The 22,311-nt window shown below is 41.7% G+C and overlaps 1 protein-coding gene and 1 long non-coding RNA gene across 5 annotated transcripts in view; one reads left to right on the forward strand and one right to left on the reverse strand.

Moving 5' to 3' along the window:
- Window positions 1-3,248: 3,248 nt before the first annotated feature.
- LOC146441772 (uncharacterized) lies at window positions 3,249-4,611 on the forward strand. The gene is made up of 3 exons (XR_014849522.1): window positions 3,249-3,338; window positions 4,183-4,276; window positions 4,408-4,611. It is a non-coding gene; the product is annotated as an uncharacterized LOC146441772 (long non-coding RNA).
- A 956-nt stretch (window positions 4,612-5,567) lies between these two features.
- The window catches only part of GLIPR2 (GLI pathogenesis related 2), a 30,374-nt gene continuing 13,630 nt past the window's right edge, over window positions 5,568-22,311 (reverse strand). For 2 of the 4 annotated variants that reach the window (XM_085052387.1, XM_085052388.1), the window contains exons 2-5: window positions 20,775-20,883; window positions 17,288-17,391; window positions 8,176-8,253; window positions 5,568-7,127 (exon numbers count right to left, since the gene is read on the reverse strand). In XM_085052387.1, coding sequence (XP_084908513.1) covers window positions 6,967-7,127; window positions 8,176-8,253; window positions 17,288-17,391; window positions 20,775-20,883 — 452 coding nt within the window. In that variant the 3' untranslated portion in view covers window positions 5,568-6,966. The other 2 variants (XR_014850042.1, XM_085052389.1) reach the window with 2 other exon arrangements.

Raw genomic sequence — 22,311 nt, forward strand, 5'->3', positions numbered from 1 at the left:
GTAGACCTGAGAACTCTTGTCTTCCAGATTCTTCAATTAGCAAAAGCCGTGTTAGGATAGATCTTTTATTTGATGTGCAGACTAGAATAGAAATGTAATAGGGAAAAAAAATCCCATACCCATAGGTTAATTGCTAGCAAACGTTGCTCAAGCAGTCCTGGGTATGTTGATTAATGGCCTCAGTGTGCAGCTGAAAAATAGCTGGGCTGCTGGAAAGATCATTAGCAATTTTAACTCCTCAGCTATTGCAATGGGCATACAGAAACAACTACCAACATATAATACATTTTGCTGAGAACAGTGGCACAGTGAAACCAGTTATAGCAAGGGAGAAACAATCACTGAGTTTTCCTTGCATTCAATTTAAGAGAGGTTTACAAGACAGAGAAAGAAAAGATTTTTTTCTTCTTTTTATAAAGCTTTTGGACACATCCTTGATAAATGCATGGAAGGTTTTATACATAAACACAAATGCTCAGTTCTGCTCATTATATCCTATTATTTGAAGGAGGGGAGGGAGAGAGACGCTGTGTGAAAGGTGCTGTGCCAGTGAGCAGATCCTGTTTTATCTTGTAAAGGCACAGCAATATTAAGTAGAGCCTTGTGACAGCACAAAGCCTGCAGTCCAGAGACTGAGGAAAAGAATGATGATCCCTCAAGCTGCCTCTGATCTTTCAAAGCTGTGAATACCACAGATTCCCTCAGAGCATCCAGGAGACCATGATGCTTGTGGGAATTCATGGCAATACCTCTCCTTATCCAGAGAGGTTGCAGACCCTGAAGGTGCCACAGTGCCAATTGAAGTTTTGGGGAGAAAAATTCTCAGTCAGAAGAGGGGAATTCAAAGCTCTTACAGATACTCCTGGCCATTTACACCATATAAAACCAAGACAAGAATCCCATCATCCTCCTTTGGATAGATGGACAGACACCCAGCTCCACAAACAGTCATAAATTGATTTTTTTCTACCTAAGTCCTCAGAAAGGAAGGAAACATCACCTTCAAACAGACTCTTTCAAGTGAGGCTTCTGCAGGCTAGAGCATGGCCCCACAAACACCTGAAACACTGCACCCAGGAGGGTGGGAGAACAGGCAGCTGAGCTGAAAAGAAAGCTTATAGAAACACATCTACACACACAGCGGTGAACACTGCTTTGTTCAGGAAAAAAGCAGCCTCCAGAAATCATGATCATGCTCCTTGAAATGATGTAACTTTCAGCCAGCTGTGTGGTGGGCAGGGTGTATGGGTACACCGGTCTGTCAAAATCAACTCTGTGTTGCTGAATGATCTTTCTAGCCCTAGGAGTCCTTGGCTCAGGTCAGGTACAGCTGGGGCATCTCCTCAGTCTGCTCCACTGCATGAACAAGACGTGCACAGAACGATCCTCTGAAATCCTGCTGACATTTCCCTCAATCCTCCCATATCCTTTGAGCCACCTGGCTCCTTCAGCCCTAGGAATTTCACCATGACTTCTGCCCACCAGGTCATGTCTTTACTGAAGAGTAGTGTAAGGGTGATACCCTCTCATGAACAGCCATCGCTGCCTCCTGGATCATCATTTGGGAAGCCTGGTCTAGGATATAGGCACCATATAAACCCTTTATGAAGCATCCCTACTGCTCAGAGCCCTCTCTTCCTGACATTTTTCTGTGCTAACCCAGACAAACTTGTGACACCTACTGTCAGAGACTACGTGATCCATATTAGCACTCAAATCCCAGGAGAGGAAAATAAAACAATCCTGAACGACAAGAGAAAAAGGGTGGCAAGAAGCTGAAGGCTATAACTGGCTGATAATTAGACAAGTTCAATTGTAGCAGGCTCCTGGAAAGCTCATCAAGAACAATCCCTCACATGGTTTCAGAAAATATGCAACAGGAAATTACAGCCTGAAGGCACTGTGTTCACTAACAATTCCCAACCAAGGGAAAGAGAGACAACACAAACCAAAATAATTGCATAAGACTCTTTGAGCTTTACATGCAAGCTCTGCACTTGTCAGGGGAAGTGGGCAAGCAGCCAAAAGGGACACAATATGTCACTAATTATCAAATATAGCAGAGAAATAGCTTGCTTGTTGGAGAAACAATTAATAGAAACACAGCATCTTTTATTATGCAAAAGACCTTTAAGACTACCAAATCCAGCCATTAATCCAGCACTGCCAATTCCAACACTAAACTAAATCGCTGAACTCCAAATCTTTTAACTATCTCCAGCGATGGTGACTCAACACATTTTCCACAATGTAACACTGTCTGGAGTGAGGCATTTGGTAATGTATCTGTGATGGAACGACAGGAGGAAATCCCTTCATGCTTTTTACACTGGCATAGCTTTTGTATTGAGGCTTCTAACAGGAGACTCAGCCTGTGCACAGCATGGACACAAAGCATGCCAGGCACTCTGAGCTATTCGCTTTGGGTGAGAAGCACACAGGACAAGCAACTGTGTGCAGGGGTTTGCCACTCTCATAAGGCAAACGAGCCCTTCTTGGCAACACCCCACCAACAGCCAACTCTCTGTTGCAGGGGTTTTTTTCTCTGTTTTGCAGAAAGCCTAAGTAAACGGTGGGAAATGAAGAAAAGTGGAGGCAGGGGGAGTGGGGAAACCATCTACACCCCCTATGCAGACTGGAAGGATATTGCTTTCCCTCGGTTGGTAGGGAGCACTAGGGATCCAGCCCAGCTTCTCTGCAGGAGTGTTCCAGGCAGTGATCCCACTCCTAACACATTGCCAGGCACCCATCAGTACACATGCAGGTATCCGGCACCTTCTTCTCCCCGTGGCCACGGCCGCAGAGGATGTTTAGCTATAGAGTCAGGACTACAAAACACCGCTGAGAACTGCATCAGCCAGGATACTTTAATAAATGCAAGCTTGCTGTGAATGTCTATATTTTTGCTTTGTTTCATGGCAGTTTAATGTGAATTCTGGATGCAGGTGGAGCTGCAGCCCCCGAGCCATTGCTATAGGTGCAGACACTACAAGAAAAGACAGAATACAAATCCGCTTCCTGCTCCCATCGCTTTATTGCACTGTATATTTGGGCGGGCTCAGCTGAATCCCTTCCTAGCTGCATTTGCAGCCAGATCCGTGCGGCAGAGCCCGAAGCCCAGCCTGCCTGACCCACGGGTGCTGTGTCTGCCCTCACAGCGCCCAGCGAGCGCTCCGCGGCCTTCAGAGAGCTCGGACAGCGCCGGGCGGGAAGCGCGGGCCGAGGCTGCCCTCTGCGGGCCGCCACGGGAACTGCGCCCGCGGCCTGCCCGGGGAGCGGCCGGAGCGGCCTGAGCAAGGCCTACATTCCGGCGGAATTGGGATAGAGGGGGTGTGCGGGTGGGAAAGCGGTCAAAAAGGGCAAACCACGTCCTAGACTAAGGGGGTGTTTGATCGTAGAATGACAGAACGGTTTGAGCTCCGAAGGACCTTAAATATCGTCTAGTTCCAATTCCCACTGCCAGCCCCATCCAGCCTGGCTTTGAAGGCTTCCAGGGATGGGGCATCCACGGTTTCTCTGGACAGCCTATTCCAGTGCCTCACCACCCCCACTGCAAAGAATTTCTTTCTAATATTTAATCTAATCCTACCCTCTGGTCAGTTCAAAGCCATTGCTGCTATCACTATGTGCCCTTGTAGAAAGTCCCTCCAGCTCTCATGCAGGTCCCTTTTATCCACTGTAAGAATGCTACAAAGGTTCCCAGGAACCTTCTCCTTTCCAGGCTGATCAGCTCCATCTCTCTCAGCCTGTTTTCCCAGGAGATGTGTTCCAGCCCTCTGATCATCTCCATGGCTCTTCTCTGAACTCACCACAACAGGTCCACATTATTTTTACACTGGGGGTCCCAGATGCTCCAGGGATGCAGTACTCTGGGAGCAGGGAGAGGAGCAGACTAGAGCAGACTAGAGCAGACTAGAGGAGGAGAATCCCCTCTCTTGTCCTGCAGGCCACACTGCTTTTGTGGCCAGCAGAGCATCTGGACTGTGAGTGCATATTGTCACTCACATGTTAGGCTTCTAGTCAAACGAAACCCTCAAGTATCCTCAGGAAGAGGTTTTGTCCTACTGGGAAGAAAAAGCAGGGGAGCTGACAAATGAAAATGCTTAATGCAGAATTTCCCTTTTCAAGCACCTTTTAAACACCAGTCCCAGTTCTTCCCTAATTGCTCTGTTATTAACGCAGAAAACTAGAAAAGAAGCCTCAGACCAGCTAGAATTCCTTCTTTTTTTTCTGCTGCTGCAAAAAGACTTTAGAAATCATCTGCAGGCCTCTAAAGGTAGATTTTGTCCTCTGGTATCAGAGCTGGCAGTTTAGCCTATTATTTGTTCCCAGAGCAAATGTGACTTCTATCTCTAACAATCTACCATAGGAAGCTCTTGAACATCTTGTTTTACTCTAACATGACAGGAGATAACCTTTCTTTGCCACCTCCCAATCTCCACAACTCTCCAAGATGTGGCAGAGAGTGGAGCGATACACCAACACTGAGGCTTTTAATACAGAAGGCTGGTAACTCAAATTTCAGTGTACAGTTCCTAAAGATCATGTGGCTTTTGAGTGAGTCACATCAATGTTACCCTTCCCTTTGCATTTGGACTCCTACACACACCATGGTTTGCTGCACAGCCAGAGTTCATTTGCAGAAGGTATCAGCATCGTAATCTTGGGTCATGAAGAATTAAATTAACAGTTTTGGGGTTTTTAATTGTTACAATCATACTTACATGGACTCTGTGGAGTGCACGAAGCAAGCACTGAGGCCACCTGAGGGGCTTTGTGCTTCTTCCATGTCCAGCTACCTCTGATGCCCCCTCAAAATGCTGTGTCTAAAAACCTCCAAGAGTTCACTTGCCATTATCATTTTAAATAAAGGTAACTGCAAGCTTTATTTCGTTTATTCCCCTCTTTACCTACCTTGCCAGTTCTCTCTGAACTTAAAATAAAACCTAGGTAGAAGCAGAGAAAGATTCTGACTTGACTCACTCAACTACAATATATACAGTTTTGCATCAATCATTCAAGGAATTATAGGGCCAATAGCATGAAAGTCATTAGGAAAAAAACAGAGTATTTTAATACTGCCAATTTATTTAACATCAGCTTTTAATTTTACGTCAGTTGCAGCAAGCCTGTTTGTTTTTTTTAGAAAGTCCTGTTTTCATTCCCATCTCACTTGTCAGCTGAGGGTTGAGGGGAGGAAGGCCCCAAGGCTGCAGTTCCTGAAACACACACACACCTGAGTGGGAGTCGAGTGGGTTTTCTTTACTGACAACACGTCAGCCGAGAGAGGGAGCAGCAGAATGAAACGAGATACAGAGCAGGAGCGAGAGAGAGAAAGAGGTACGCCTCTTCAGCTTCAGCTCTTAGCTCAGTCTTTGTATGAAGTGAGGATTTTTGATCTACTGTATGATTTATCCTCTCTTAGAAGGTCTCTTCTTTCTTTCCTGGCCTAGAATACTTGCTGCTTCTATTTCCCCCATGTTACGAAAACGATTATGTCATATATGTCCTGGAAATAAAATTTTAGGATTATTCTACAAAGAATCAGGTAACAGCAAAGGCTTGAGTAGTTCATATTCAAAAATATTTATTTTTCAGTTGTTCATGATATGTGTCAAATTATTGGTTACAGCAAAAAATTGTAACAAACAGCATCACAGTGACATATAATCAAGCCATAGGAGTGCAGTTTATTACAACTGTGTAAACAAAAAAGTATTTCTGTAATGGCACTGTTCACTGTTCAATCTCAGCAAAAGTCAAAAGAAACATTTGCAAATAAAATAAACCCCCAAATTGAAGCACAGTATGTGAACCAGTCCTAAATGTCCTAGTCCACATTTCATCAGAGAAAAGAGTGTCCTCAGCATTTTTGCTCAACTTGTTCTTAAGGAATTTAAATCTTCTTTGTTTACAAGGCATCAATCCAGCATGTGAAACATTACTATTATTGAATGCTATGAATAAAGAGCAAACATCTCTTAATTATGACATTGTGAATACCCCTACTGTTACATTACTAAAGGAGATGAGATGATTTGGGAATGTTATCGTCTATATAGCATGACACCTGAAAAAGATATTCCTTAGGAAATAAAAATAAGTTACTGAGAAATAAAATCCAAAGTGCACCATCAAAGAAACTTTTTTGTGCATAAATATCAAAAAGTAGAATCTTATTTTTCTGTAACAGAAGTAAACAATCTGATTATAACACAAAGTACATACTGTAAACTGTAAGATGGACTTTGAACTTGAAATACACTCATCTCAAACATATTTTATATATTAGCGCCTAAAATGGGATTTGAACAATTTTAGGGGTTTTTTTCAGAACATGCATTAGCTATGGCTTGCTTGATGGAAACTGTTTTGCCTGCAGCCTTTTAGTGTTCTGAGAGATCTTCTTAATAAAACAGACACAGGTCTGAATGCCACTACATTTTACACATGTACCTTTCATATAGGAAGTTTTGCATATGTTCCATTTGCAGAGAGTAGGTCCCACAGCAGCAGGAGGTAAAGATAGAGCAAAGAAGGTACAATTATTAAAAAGTACTGGAAAACTGGGAGTACATAATATAATTACAAGCTGGTATCTTCAGTTTACAGAAAGCTATAAATTTGTTTGTTTAAAAAAAAAAAGAATAGACATCCAACATGTGCTTACTCACATGCTGACACAGAGTTCATGCAAACAATTAAAAAAAATCTGACCCATTTTACCCTTCAGAAATGGTGCATATAGTTCATCCTCAAATAAACTGAGTTCCCCTCAGAAACAACAGGGACCTAATGTGCAGATTGACTCAAGCAACACGTAATTGCTTCCTCCACAATGAGAAGTGAACAGAAGTATCAAACAGGAAATTTCATTAAACCGTGCTTCATTTCAAAACACTGTTAGTTCCAAATCCAGGTTCACTTGTCATTAAGCAATAAGACACCTTGGAAAAAAAAAAAAAGTTATTTTCTTGGAGGAAGAACATTTTCTTCATAATAGCCTGGATTTACTACATTTCCAGCTGGATCATATCTAGCCACCACAAATGTTGAGCCATCACTAGCAGATGCTTTTCCAACTCCCATCTTTTTTGTATTTTTCCAAACCATTGCTGTGAAGTGACCTGAAGAAAGAGAGACAAACATACACATTCACTTCAGATACTGAATCTGTAACATTCCCATTAACACATGAGGTGGCTGGAAAGAACAATACACAGCTGCTTCTTTGTCTAACATGAGAACAAGCTAAGGACATGAAAAAGAACCCTACATTTTGTCTTGAAAAACCCTAATCTGATCTGTTTTCATATGACTATTCCCATTTCCATGTCCTATATCCAAATAAGAGTACATAGCAGGAGAATCATGACAGAAGTAGTTTGATAAGTATCTGACAAAAAATTTGACAAAGACATCATGGTCTTTACTCCCTGCAGTGTGAACAGCAGTTCTGAGAGTGACTGTTACTCATTTGCTTTAACCATCTCATACTCCCCCATTTGTTTGCATGTGCAACTGTTCAAAAAAAGCACTATTTTTGTAGCTTCTTCTGCCTAATTTAATAGCCACCCCTGCACTGTGCTGCTCCATCAGTTGCTCCCTCTATGCATACACAAATCCCAAAATCAGGTAGAAAAATGTGATTTTCTTAATCTGAAACAAGGTCAGGTATCTCTTTTTCTTGAGCATTGAGGAATAATGTTCTTAACTTCATTCTGCACTGAATTGCCAATATGCAGCCAATGGCCTGTTCCCAACCTCCAAATTTTAGCTGAAGTGATCTCTGAGTAGAGTGATATAACTCTGTAGAAGTCACATGTCAATGTAAACAACACAGTACATTCAGTAAGACTCCTATATGATTCCAGTTTCATATTTCTTACAAGATTATTTGCCTTAAAAGTAAGTTGCCTATTCAAAACCTTGGAATTGAGGGGGAAAAACGCAGTATTAAAAAATGCCTACAAATTTTGCTTAGTTTCTCATTTCTCAGGGTTTTTTTACACTTTTGTTGGTTTTCAGCATAAGACTTTTTGGAAAATCTAAACCCCCCCCTAATTTTTTTCTAAGAAAAAAGTTGATATTTTAAAAATTTCAAACAAATTGTCTAGGCAATTTCTCAAAATAAAAGTTGTGGTTTTGAACAGACAGTGCCCAGTCTGAACTTACCTGTCCCAGAAGAAAACCCTGGGTTTTGAAAGCTGTAATTTTTTATTTCACTGTACCATCTGTCAGCCACATCTTTTCCTGAAAGACAAAAGAAATGTGCTGCAGAATCATGATATAAAGACAAAAGTGTAGCTCACTTACAGCATGCCCAGCAAGATCTTCTAAAAGGAGTCAAGAACTTCTGAAAAAGCAGGGAGAGTCCTTCTACTGGAAAGCGTTTTTGAAATGCAGGTAACATGGTAGTACCAAGTTATAAGTTAGCAAGTCTTTATTGTTTTGCAATAGCTATTGCTACTTTCATCATAGAAATCATGGAATGTTTTAGGATTGAAAAGACCATTAAGATCATCAAGTCCAACCATTATCCCAGCACTGTCAAGCCCACCACTAAACTCCATCCTTATGTACCTGTTTTTCCTCATATCTGACCTAAACCTTCCCTGGCACAACTTAAGGGCTTTTCCCACATCCTATTACTTGTTACCTGGGAGGAGAGACCAACCCTACTTTTGCCACACTCTCCTTTCAGGGAGTTGTGGAGAGCAATAAGGTCTCCCATGAACCTCCTTTTCTCCAGGCTAAACACCTCCAGCTTCCTCAGCTGCTCCTCATAGGACTTGTGCTGCAGACCCTTCACCAGCTCTGGACACGCTCCAGCCCCTCAATGTCCTTCTTGATGTGAGATGTCCAAAACTGCACACAGGATTCAAGGTCAGGCCTCGCCAGTTTTGAGTACAGAGGGATGATCCCTTCCCTGGTCCTGCTGGCCACACTATTTCTGATACAGGCCAGGATGCCACTGGACTCTTTGGCCACCTGGGCACACACTGTTCAGTGGCTGTTGACCAGAACCCCACAGGACCTTCTCTGCCAGGCAGCTTTCCAGCCACTCTTCCTGATTTATTAATTTAATAAATTAATACTTAGTCCAATGTCTTTATTTAAACACCTCATGCCATCAATGATTTGAGTTCTGCTCAACACACAGTCCATCACTTTCTCCACTGAAGTACTAGGGACCACATGGCAGCAGAGCCTGGCTCAAAGCCTGGGCAGGACATGCACCTAACAGCTTTAGAATGAGATAGAGTTCATCCCGTTCAGGGAAGATCTCTGCAGCAAGGCACTCAGCTGGTGGCACAGAGCTGATGATGAATGCTATACTATCACCAACAGACCAGGCAACAGGACCACCTATCAATTCTCATCCACTGTTAGAACTTTTCAAGACTGAAGTTAGAAAGTGCTTTGCACATGGAAGATCTGTGTGGCATAGTGCTTGGATTGAGATAGGCCAGCAATCCCTCTAGTCCTCAAAGAAACATCTGGAAATTTAACACATTGAGTTTACATTTTTTTCTGCCCAGAACCTTCTGTAACTTTCAGTTTGGAAACTAATGAAGACATAATCTCCCTCATCTTGGATAAGTGCTCCTGTCCTTAGGCTTATACATACAAATTTCACCATCTCCTTCCTCTTGAAATATGTTTGGAAATGCCTAAGTGAAACAGATTTTCTAAGCAAAAGACCACACCTGTGGATGTGTACCCCTTCCAGCTCCAGGGGGAAACCGAAGAAAAAGACATTTCTCATATCTTTTAGTTTCCCATATTCTCATCAGCATTGAATATTTCAGATTTCTGAGTGCATTTCTTTTTAATGGTTCCTACTTAGCACTAAAGCCATTGTGGAGGTCCATTTTGAGGCACTCTAATCCAGGATTCTACAGAAACCTCAAATATTCATACTTAGGAGCTGCTTCTGTGTGGAAGTCTGTGTGTCCAATACTGTCTCATCCCATCCAAGGCTTTCACTGACAACAGCTGAATAAGAATTATGACTGTGGCCAGGGATGTAGCTCAGAGCAGGATCTGCAGATGCTATGCAGACAAATGTCAAATGTTCCTTCTTTTCCATTACTGGTTTTTAGGAAATTCTTGTGTCAGACACCAGGGGGATGAGAGGGGTCAGGTTTTCCCCTGAGCAACATCGATAATGAACTTTCTGCTTAGCATTCCAGGATGTATCATCAACACAAGGCCAGGAGATTTCAAAGCAAGCTGCCAAAGCTGTTAAGCCTGCCATCATGAAGGATGCTGGTCCCTGGTGGACTGTTGGCTGCAGAAGAGCAATGACTCATGCTTTGCTATTTTGCAGCAAAAAGTCTTAAACTTGCGCACTTCTAGAAGTCAGACACTGCGTTAACTTCTTTAAACTGCAGTTTCTTGTGACTGAAGTCGGCTTAGAGGATGATGCTGTTAGCCTGGCAAGCTGGTTGTCAGACTCATAACTGAAAAGAAAATATTGAATGAAATGCCATCTCTGGAGAGGTTTGTGAACTGGAAGTACTATGAACTTATATGCCACACTGCTTGTTAGGAACAGTGCTTAGTATAGTCAAATAACATTTTCTACACAAAAAAGTAGCAAACCCTCTCTTGCTTCCCAAAGTAAATGTTTCAGGAATAACAATTGATTTCTTCTTTTCCTGCTCTCCTTGCACCAAAAAACAAACCCTGTAGACCTGTTTTATGGCTGAAGTATGTAACACATAAATACATGCTCATTTCTTACTCACACTAAAACTAAAATGAAGACTAAAAAAAAGTGCAAATAATTATGCAATACAGGGTGAAAAGAAAAAGCACATAGTATAAAACCACAAAACAAACCAAGCAGATCATCCTGTCCCACTCTAGACTTCACAGCTATGAAGGATTTTGATGTGTTTGTGGTAAGCTGCGTGTAACAGAAATACAGAATGCGACTGCTGACATATCAAGCCTTGTGAAGCCCATGTATTTCAGGTGTACAAGTGCTGAGGTGACTATACCACATAAACAGGGTTTTTGCAGATGTAGGACTGTATTCCCACTGCTGCCAGCACTTTATTTCCTCTGTTAATATATCAGTGTGATACTGTATAAAGAGTATGCAAAGAGAAAGTCACCTCCACTCTGCTTACTGTAGCTGTAAGAAGTGTGCCTAGGCTGCATGTGACAGAACTTAAAATCTCCATAATAGAAGTATTTTAGGGCACATGGAAGTTTTGACAAACACAGCATCTCTTCATAATTATTTTGCTTTCTATTTATAGAATAATATCATGTTTACTTTTTAATTCAAGGGAGAGATCAATAGCATCAGGTAAGACTAACTCAATCCTGTACCTGAAAGAAAATGAGCATAGTTGGGCAGCACAGTCTATGATCTGTTAATTCCCAGATTTCAAGGATGAAAGCTTTCAACTGACTGAGGCCAGGTAGTGAAAGCCTAGAAGCTGATCACTGTTCTTCATTTTTCACATTCAGTATCACATTTTCAGTATATGGCATTGCTGTCATTATCCTTGAATTAAAAGAGTCATGGCCTCATAAACTGAGAAAATAAAGGCTGACATTTTCCCAGTGAAAGATGACCAAAGGACTAGGGAAGTTTTGACAAACTCTGTCTTGAAATCATCTTAAAGAAGTGTCCTGTAATTGAGGGGAACTAATTGTGTCTGTCACGTGGCACAGGAAGTGAGGGGGGGCCCAATGTGGAAGTTATTACCATGTGAGAAGACAGGTAGGTACCTGACCTAGTGATTAAATACATTCTCTCTCTTTCCTCTGAAATACTTTTCTTCTGATTCTTTGCCCTTGGTGGAGCTGTAAACAATACCCTAGTGGGACAACAGCCAAACCACTGTTGAAAGTGACAGCTGGCACACAGCAGACTAAGGAAAACCCCTGTTTTGAGCCCAGTGATTGCCAGACTTCCAGAAAGAAAACAGCATAAGGGTCAGGAGTGCACTGAGCCTAACTGCTTTAGCAGCTGTTGTATGTCCTCAGACTTACTGGTTCAGAAAAGTGATCACAGTATTTCCAATTAAATGTATTATGGAATAACTTAGGCAGTCATAATTAGGGTCTCTTTCAATTTCTTTGCAATGTTTCATTAGAAACAGCTCCCATAGCTCCCAAAGCTCCCCCAAAACAGGGGAAATTTGTTGCTGTTCAAAAAGCTTTTCAGTCAGAAGGAAACAATACAGAAAAGGGATCATTCACATCCCTCATTCCTGATTGTAGCAGAAATGATAAAATTTACTCCTCTCGAGAAGCACATGCAACTGTCCTGCAGTCAGAGCTGCAGCTTCTCTTCCATTGTTCTGCTTGCAGAACTGATTAATAAATATACTGCTGGGCTCTTCTACCACCCTTCCTGTTTTTACTACTGTAAACCACACTCAGAGTTTCAACACTTTCACTATGGAAACACAGTTTGACTCCACCCTTCTCCCAGTGAGAGATAGCTCACTGATGACCTGCTCAGCTAGGCTTATTAGATGTTCATTTCAGAACAGAATGAATCTCACTCTAATGGGTTTCAATCATGATTGACAATTTTCCTCACATGCAAACTTGGTGCAACAGTCCTTGAACTAGGGTGTAAGTACAGTTTTGCCCAAGACTAGGATTAGAGCCAGCACAGTGATTTTATTTTATTTACCCAAGCTACAAGCTTGCAGCGTGGCCACACTGACTGTGCCTCAAGCTTCCTCACTGAGTCAGAGGAGTGACCATGTGGGGTCAGTTCATATGTAGGACTAACAGTGTAAATTATGCCCCCCTTACTACCAAGGGGGCACTGCATGTAAAATTGTGCCATTACTCTTGCCTGGCCATGCTCTGCATCTCATCAGTTGTGCTGCTGTCTCATTACATGTAATTTCTAGCGATTCTCCTGGATGAGGAGCTCCATTCTGTGTGGATGTGTAGGGGTGTGAGTGCCAAAAACTGGTACCTGACCAAGGGTTGCAGGGCCCTCTATGTCTGCAGTGCCAGCAACTGGTACACCAGCAAAACACCAGAGGGACTTGCTGGCAAACAGGTGAAGCACTCTGGGAGGAGTTGCTACAGAAGAGTATGGCCATTGCAGGGTGGATTGTGGCCAGCAGCAAAACACAATACCATGGCTGCTCTAAATCAGAAAGCTGTAGGAGCAGCAATGTTGGGGCCCTGCTGGAATCATTTTGGTCTTCTTTTTGGAGACCAAATTTTCTTGGAGCTTTAGGACATTAGATTCTCTCGACCCTAACATTAATCCTAACCGCCATCCTAACCCTAGCCCTACCCCAAATCCCACACCCAAGACCACAGGTGGTCCAGATCAAAAAGATGTAGGAGCAGCAATGCTGGGGCCCTGCTGCAATCACCTTGGCATGCCTATTTCAGCACCAGTGTTCTTGGACCTGTGTGTATGAGATGCACTGTACTGGCAACTGGAATGGAACTGCAGCCTCAGGTGCCAGCAGCTGGGGAGACTGGGATCTAGGACAGCTACTGGGCAGACTGAGTGTTTGAACTTAGTTACTGCAGGGATCCACACTGGAATTCTATTTTTATTCTACTTCTATTCTATATATATTATATTTCTATTTAATATATATATTATATAATTTTATATATAATATACATATAAAATTATATAGAATTCAACACTATAAAATAGACATTATATCTACTTTTAAAGAATTTACTAAGAAATATCTATTTGTATTGTTATATACTATACTAATTTACTTATATATACTCCAGTAATGTATGTTATTGCAATCAGCTGAAAAAGGAAAGAGGAAGAGGCCAATAGTGCTGTTCATTTTAATATTGACTGCATCTGTTTGTGCTGCTCTGCACATATACACATGTTGATGCTGCATATGTGTGTTTCTGTGTGCAAGATTGGAAATATTCCCAGCCTAACCACTGGGAACACGACACTGTGGCAGCTGTACTCAGCTCCCCCTAAAATTAAATTTATCTGGGCCCAGCCTTACTGTTTCTCCTCATACCAAAGAATGCCTAAATCTTTGAGTAAGTCCACTGAGTAAATTGCTAAAAACATTCTAATAGAATCACATAGGACATATTTCTCTGCAAATGGGCAGCACCTTGATGATCTTCCTAAAAACTACATTATCACAACATTCCTTCCACCAGCCTGAGGGGAAAGAAGGTAGAAGTAGATTTAATGTTGCCTCAAAAATAAAATATCTACCTAAACTAAAGTCATACTAATGGGTTTTGGAAGTAATTCTCTTATTTCAGCAGTCCTCATGCAGGTCTTTATTTTATTTTACTTTATTTAACAGTATTGTATAAGCCTGGTGTTAAACAGCAAGAGATACATTAAGGCAGGCCCTCAGTCAGAGCACATTCCTACAGGGCTTGGGCAGACAGTGCTTTTTCTGTTCTGCCCACAAGTCCCAACCTTAGGAGATTCAGATTGCTCCCATGGCAGATTTGGATGATAGCACACCATGGATTTCTCTTAGGAACTCTCTAGAGCGTTCATAAGCTGCAGTGCTTCCACCAGCAACACAGCATGTCTTTCACAGCCACACCAGCCATCCCAAGCAGAACTCAGCCTTCAGTGCTTGCCTTCAGCCTCCTGACACATGAGAAATGAGATGAGGCATCCTGAGAAGCCTGACATAGCCCAGCTGCCAAGGCAGGCTGTGGTCTCTCGCATAAGTGAGATGACAGCTCACTTATTTGAACACAGACAAAGAAAAGTCTGCCACAGAGCAGTTCCTGCAGGACTGGAGGGAGGAAACAGCTGTCAACTATTTCTTGGATTACAAGGATAAACATATTTCTAGCAACAGCTTTAGGCTATGTAACTCGAAAATCCTGAATAGAATTCAAGGTATTCTTGTACTAGGAGAGGAGTCATATTAGAAGGCTTTATAGCTGAAAGCTTAAATCTTCTCTGAAACAAGAAATGCATCTTCTGGCATTATTACAGAACTCAGTAACAGCCAAAATAAACAACAGCATCACTTTTTGGGAGAGAATACAGAGTATTCTAGAGGTTTATTGAGTTTTGCTTTATCTGGGAAAGAAACCAGAAGACACTGCCTGCCTTTGTTAAGCCCCTGAATGGATGTCTTAATCTAAATTTCAGCCTCATTGAGCAGGGTACAAATTAACTATCCAGAGAGCACTATATGAGAAAAAGAGGAAGAATGAATCAACTCCACAGAGATGAAGAATAAGTCTAGATGAGAAAATAACTTCCTTTGAAGAACCACCTTTCTCATTCTGGTACTTTGAATGATCCTGCTGTATTGGAAATGTAAAAATGTTTCACGGAACAAAAGAGGATGTAGTTTAATTTTCTCAACAAGGCATTTAATCCTGTGGACAAAAAAAAACCAGCAAAACTGCTCAAAGCCAGAAAATTATGTATGGAAACAGTGCATTGAAGAAAACAAACTAGATCCAGAAAACAGACAGACATTATGAAGAAGGATTTATGTGTTATGTTTCCAGCTCTCTAAATGGGAATTCTGTGACTTTAACCTCACGGGAAGGAGCACAGGCCATTAACACAAAAAGAAAGAGCTAAGCTCAGTCAGTGAGTCATAGCCACTCTGCAAACTGCCATACATCTGTGTTTTCCCATGCTGTTGCTCCAAATCCTTTTCTCACACCCTTGCAAAGGACAGAATTCCAAATATGAGCATATCAAATTGTATTTTTCCACCATGGGTTTCTTTTTCAACATGAAAATGTACCCACTTGGGACTAGAGTTGGCACTTGAAGAGGAACTGAACAGTGTGCCTGGGACTAAAACTCACTAAAATGTCCAGGTCCTTCAAACACAGCCTCCAGCCTGCAGAAATGAGTTTCTGTTTCCTGGGGGCTGTGCTGGAAGTTCCAGGAGTAGATTGGAATAAAGAAAGCAAGTGGTCACTTTTAATACATCCCACCTGCTGTCCCAGCAGGCTGAGGCATGAGCCCTGCTCACTGGAGGAAACAGGAGGGAAGAGCCTGCTGAATCTCTCTCCAGCTGAGGGCTTAGTACAGGCTGTCAGCCTGACCAAAATTTGGCTCCTGGGACACCTAAACCAGAGGCTCCTAGCTACGTGTTACATTTACAATCAGAAAATACATGGAGTAAATTTGTCTTCAAAAATGTAAGCATGGAAAAGGGCTTAAAGCCTGTTTGCAGACAGAGTGGAAGATATTAGTGGAAAAGCATTAGCCACTGTCACTTTGGTGTCCAGTGCCCTGCTTTTGCCCACTGGAACTGCTGTGCAGTGTGCAAGAGACATTTTTCCACTTCACTCACCACAGCTGGGCTGTGGGCAGACTGTTGGGGAAGATGAAATAGGAAAGCCTTATAATATAATTGCCTTTATGATTACCTGCCAAAAGATGCTGAAAACAAGCTCTGAGTTACTGAACAACTAGAAAACAATGGTATAGCCGACTGAAGGTAATCCCTCTTCTTGATGGAACAATACCTTCTGCCTGCAGGCAGGCCCAAGGGCCAAAGCAGACCCTGCCTGCTTGGCAGAGGGTCCAGAAAGCAGTTTTTAGAGTTTAAAATATAACCCCGTATGCTAATGCGATGATTCTTATAGGTTGTATGTAAATGTTGTAAAGTTTGTAGCTTGTCCTAGATTGGTTAAAGAGAATTAGATTATTCAACACAGAAGATTATTTATTGTATTGTAAACAGCAAATCACGCTCTTGCTCTTACATCTCTCTTGGCTCTCTCTCTCTCACTTCTCTGACCTGCTTTGAGCTGCGCCTTATGGCCCTAGCAGGGTTCTCACACCCACGCTCCTTCACAATAAACCCCCACGCTCTAAAACCCGACTTCAGAGATCTCTTGTTTCTACTCCATCCTCATAACCAAATATCACAGAATTAAATCCTACAGCAGACCTCTCTTTGGCTGGGAGAAATTAAGGATAAAGTACAGGGCATCCACAGCTTTCTTCTCTCCTGCCATGGACATACAAGTAACACTAAAAACAGCTCAACAGCAGAGACATGTGGAGCAGCCTAGCTGCCAACTCCTACCTTCAAAGAGACATAGCACACCACCACAATCCCATACTCCCTCTGTGCCTACATATGCTTCTTGCTCTCAGGACACGGAGCTGACTGCAAACCACCACCATCTCTCCAGGAAGCCTGGGCTGGGCTATGGTAGATACATTTTTGAAGTAGAGGAATTTCCAGCACTTTTGCACCCAGATGCTCTGAGCCCAAAGTACTCGGGACAAGGCATTTATGAGGTGCCTGTGAAACAAGAAGAGAAGAAAACTCACCTGATTGGTCATAGGATGCCCATGCTAGGTTTTCTCCACATTTTCCATTAGCAGACTCAGAGCTGTGCTTGAGGACCCTCGTGGTAGCCAGTTCTTCTGCATACCTAACAAAGGAATCCACACATTGGGTCAGGGGCCACAGCTGCAATGAGTGGAAAGGAGGAGGAACAGGAGGAAGAGAAGGATATGAAAGCAAGGAATTGTGCTGGAAGATGAAGTCAAGTTGCAAAGCCCTGAAACCAGGGATGCTTTAAGACTACATAGATCTATGAGTTAGGCAAAGAGAAAACACATTTTCCCTGTCTTTCATGACCATCTGTATCACTGCTTAGAAGAGCTTAGAAGAAATCAAAGGGCAGATCCCCTTCCACCACGCTGTGACCAGCGCCTGGAAATCCACCCACCATCTTAGCCACAGCTGCTGGTGGGAAGGGAAGTACCTACAGCAATTTCTACAGGTGTCACCTGGCATTTCTAGATCCGTTATAAGAGTAAATTAAATGTTCTCAGTGAGACTGGAGAAAAAAACAGAAGTGGGGATTCAGTCAAAGCAAGCATAAACCCCCTGCAATTACAAATGAAAAAAAAAATTCAAATTCAAAAAAAAGAGCAGTGTACCAGACAACAAGAGGGAAGAGAAGGGAACCACATGGAGACTCTGAGGCAACAACTGTGTAAACCAACACAGGGATAAGCAGCACTGTTTCTATAGACGTTGACGTGTGAGAGCGTGGGATGTATTTTATTTTCTTACAACAACAGGATTAAGAAGAACGTCATGGGTAAAAGAATTACTCTGTTTAACATTGGAAATACTTCAGTACATAGACAGTGAAATTGGAAAGACTATTTGTTATTTTTTATAGTGGCAACACAAAACATCATCAGGTCGTAGATTTAAAATTCAAGTGAGACAAAGCACTTCTTCCACACTGTGCAGCAGAAGTCATCGCCACAGGACAATGCAGACACCAAAGCACATGTGGCTTTGAAAAAGAGAGAAGAAAAATTGCAGTGTATGGATGTGGGGCGAAATCTTCAGGGCATATTAAACAACAGCAACAAATAAATGAGGATACAACTTGCTTCTCAGGAAAACCGTAATTTCCAGGATAAATCTGTAATTTTCAGGATAAGATAATGGGGGAAGGATCACCACATTTGCTTTGTCCTCCTACTCCTTCCCTAATCATGGGTTACTGGCATCTGCCAGAGACATGAATTTTGTCCAACTGAACATTTTAACCCAAGCTAGTACTTCAGTCATTAGGTTCTAATTTCCTTCTGCCCTAACCCTCCCACCAAAAAAAAAAAAAAAAGTATTTAGTTAAATCCATTAATTTAGAAATAATGAAAACTTGTCAGTTGCCAGTTTGCTAGATCCTGGACTAGAGGATCTTTAGATGTTATCACTACAGTCCTGTAATTTTTCTCAGGATCCTCATATCTCAAGCTAGAGGCAAGACTGGGACAAAGTACCCATTGCAGATGGATGAAGCTGCCAGTGATTTGAGACAAAGAGTGATTAATCCACTCCAGCTCAGGCAGTTGAAAGCATGCGATTCTCATCTGAGATCATCACCTTATGCTTCATTACAGTCAGAGATAAACAGACACCTGCTGAGGCTGACTCATCTCATGTTGAAGTGGGGATCCAATAGTCAGTTCACCTGACCTGTCACAATTATTGGACTTAAAATAGTAGGAAACACACCATTTTCAACATAGATAGAGAAGCACAGAAAAGTACCCAGAGATACACCAAATACATACCAACAAAGGTGTGTATATATATATAGGATATACCCAAAGAAAAGGTGAAGTTCTTCTTTGAATTCAATAATATGCAAAATCTGTCTTGAAAAATATGAGATTTCCTAAATTTCATGTCTTTTATTCAGATCAAAACATTTCTGGTTCTTGCCATCAGCCAGTTTTACCAGTTTCTGAACATGTCTTTTAATTCTTACAAGTGAAGTTACAGAACTCAACCAAAGAGAGGTTTCCTATTGTTATTCATCTTTGCAGGGCATCAGCTGAGACCAGAGAGGGCTGAGAGGAATTTCTGAAGGATCTAAAAATATCCAGCAAGGGCAACAGCACACATAGAGATAAATGTGGAGCAATGCATATTTGATAGAATAATCTGAACTATTCTTACAAGCTGACTCGTTTAAACCAAGTGTAACACTTTGGAGACACAACAAGTGCTATTGACAACTCAATGAAATCTCTTCCTCACTGTGAGTGTGAAAAACAGAAACCAAAAAAAACAAAACTTGGAAGAACAGAAGGAAAGCCCCAGCAGATTACAAAGACTGGTGAATGAGTCACTGGCATTCCATCTCTTAGAGATTCTGTATCCAGTTATAATGGAAGGAGAAAAAAAAAAAGAAAAAAAGAAAAAGTGAAAACAACAAGATTTTACTTGCTGCCAGAGATCACGTCCACAGGCCATGTACATGGTGTGTTGTACACCACAACACCTGGGACAGATCTAGGAGTCAGGAGGCAGCACATCTGTGACATCTGTGCCCCATCATGCTGGGACAGTAAATCAAGTTCTGGAAAGATTACAGCCTCTCTGTCTCCCAGTCATCTGTCACAGAGAAATGTGCATGGTTATGGTAGAAAGCCTAATGGGAGGAGATCTTAATGCCTAGAGTAAGGATCAAACTGGCCACCATTTAGTATTATTAATCTTCTGAATAGTTTAATCAGCATTTACTTCTTTAGTTATCTCCTTTGTACTGTGAGGATCAGCATGAAAAAAATTGAAGATTTTTAAATCTACTTATGGAAAAGGTTTCAGTAAAGGGAGGGGAATTAATCTGATTATCATAACTACAGTAAAGAGGACAAGCAGTATTGGACTCAAATTTCTATAAGGAAGACTCAAATCAGACAGCAGAAAGATGGATTCACTGTACATTAGACTGACAAGAAGTTGTGCAGTCTTTAACACTGGCAAAGGGGAAAGATGTTTCCTTCTGGACAAAACAGAGAATGTATAATGCTTTTGCTTTTGGAGCTGTGACATAGATAATTTGATCTGGAATTATTTCCTCCTGATTCCACTGAAATTAGAGCAGTCACCACTTCTTACCATGAGAAAGCTCTTTTCTCACTATTTCAGCAGCAGTGGATATTCTTCTGCAGATGACAATCCCTCATCTGGCAGAAGGGGTGGTGAAGCGTGTTTTAGACAACTACCTCTTGCAAAGGACACATAGACAGATGTAGCCCACATCTGAAAAAGGCTCCAAGATTTATACAGTTGTGACCACAGAAGTGTCTTTGTGACCAGTTAGTGCTATGTGATGGAGAAAGAGGGGATGAAAGAGTGGAGTCCCTCACTTTCTACTCAGTAAGTTTTCATTGGGTATCAGCATGTCAAACGGCAAATATCTTTGCAGTATACACTGTCAAACCTAACAGACAAAAAGTGTCATAAATCTTGTTAGAGAAAATAAAGGACCAAACTCACTGTTGGGCTCCTCTGTTTAGCTTCTTGCAGAGTTTTAATGGGGGAACTCCATGTTTCTTCCTGTAGTCGTTGTGTGCTTTCAGGACGTCTTCAGCAAATTGTTTGGAAGCTGAAATCACATTAAAAAATTGGAAAGGTCTGTCAAATACAGACATTAGTGAAGACAGAAAAAGCATACCCTGTAGCTAAGACAGTGGTGCAGACTGGACAGAAGAACATAAGAATAGCACCTCCATTACCTGGGAGCAGGATGAAATGAACCACTAATGACTTCCATCCAGAAACAAACTCTAACAGACACTCCCATTGGGAGGCTACAAACCCACCAGAGGTTGAAGAAAACTGTGATCCTTACAGCTTTCCTCAACAGTAAGGTGATTTAAGGTTAGTCAATCAGTCTGTCAGTTTAAAACAAGCCAGTTTGACTGACTTTCATTTTAAGACATCAGTGCACTGCAGCACCATTGCAGTCTCAAAGTAAGCGACAAATAAGTCCTTCAAGGAAATACATTAAAAATGCAAATTATTGTCCCTGTATGCAAGAATTGTCTGTATTAGTTAGGTCACCACCTGTAGAGAATGAAGATACTAAAATGTTTAGAACTATGCAAGTATGTTGAAACATGCACCATTCTTCTTATTCATTACATTGTACAAATTCATAAAACTCTCAAAATGCACCCTTCTTTGGCTCAAGACAAATAAATGCTCACAAACCGCAAGTGGTAAGCAAAGAAACAACTACTAGGGATGACTTTTCCCCCATGCTAGTGTGTATTCAGTAAATATCTGAGTTCCAAAGTTACTGCAAAGCTTTAAAATAGCTCATGTTTGTACTCTGGTAAACTTGGGACTTTCAGCAGCACAAGGCAGAGGACAAGCAACCAGTCACAGTGCAATTCACTTTGACAGCAATTTCATGTTACCTCCTTTTATGACTTTGTTCATTTTTCCCAAGATTCACGAGGGGAAAAACATCCTTCCGTTGGTCACCCTGTAGAATCTCCTGCTTAATGAGAAATTTGGAGCCTGAAACAGGGTATTGGGATGGTTCTGGAGGTATAGATAGCATCTCCAAAACAGAAAGACAATTTTCACTTTATCTTGCTGAAGCTTCTGAACAGGGCAAGAGAAATCTCTAAGTATTTAACTCCGCTTTTACCATGACATGGGTTTTTATGTTTATTAGTGATTCAACTTCATTTCTGAATATCCCAATTAGCACAACTACCATAATTTTCCTTGTAAGACCCTTTGGAAGCCCAAACAGACCTCATGACTAGAAAGTGTTTCCTGTTATTAACCTTAAATTTCTCAACTTCTCACTACTTATTTCTAACAACTAAAATCATTCTCTGCTCTATTAGCATTACACTCTTCTGCTGTTTGTAATGATGCTCTTTCCCCAAAACAGCTGTCAGTTTGCATGCACTGCTCTCAGAATATTTTCCTAAGGCATATCCCTATTTGTTCTTGGAGTTCTCTCCAGTTTCCTCAACAGTGCTGGGATAATACAGCAGCCTAAGAGAATCTCAGT

Source organism: Lichenostomus cassidix, chromosome 2, assembly GCF_008360975.1.
Source record: "Lichenostomus cassidix isolate B80296 chromosome 2, HeHo_3.0, whole genome shotgun sequence".
NCBI classification, from domain to species: domain Eukaryota; kingdom Metazoa; phylum Chordata; class Aves; order Passeriformes; family Meliphagidae; genus Lichenostomus; species Lichenostomus cassidix.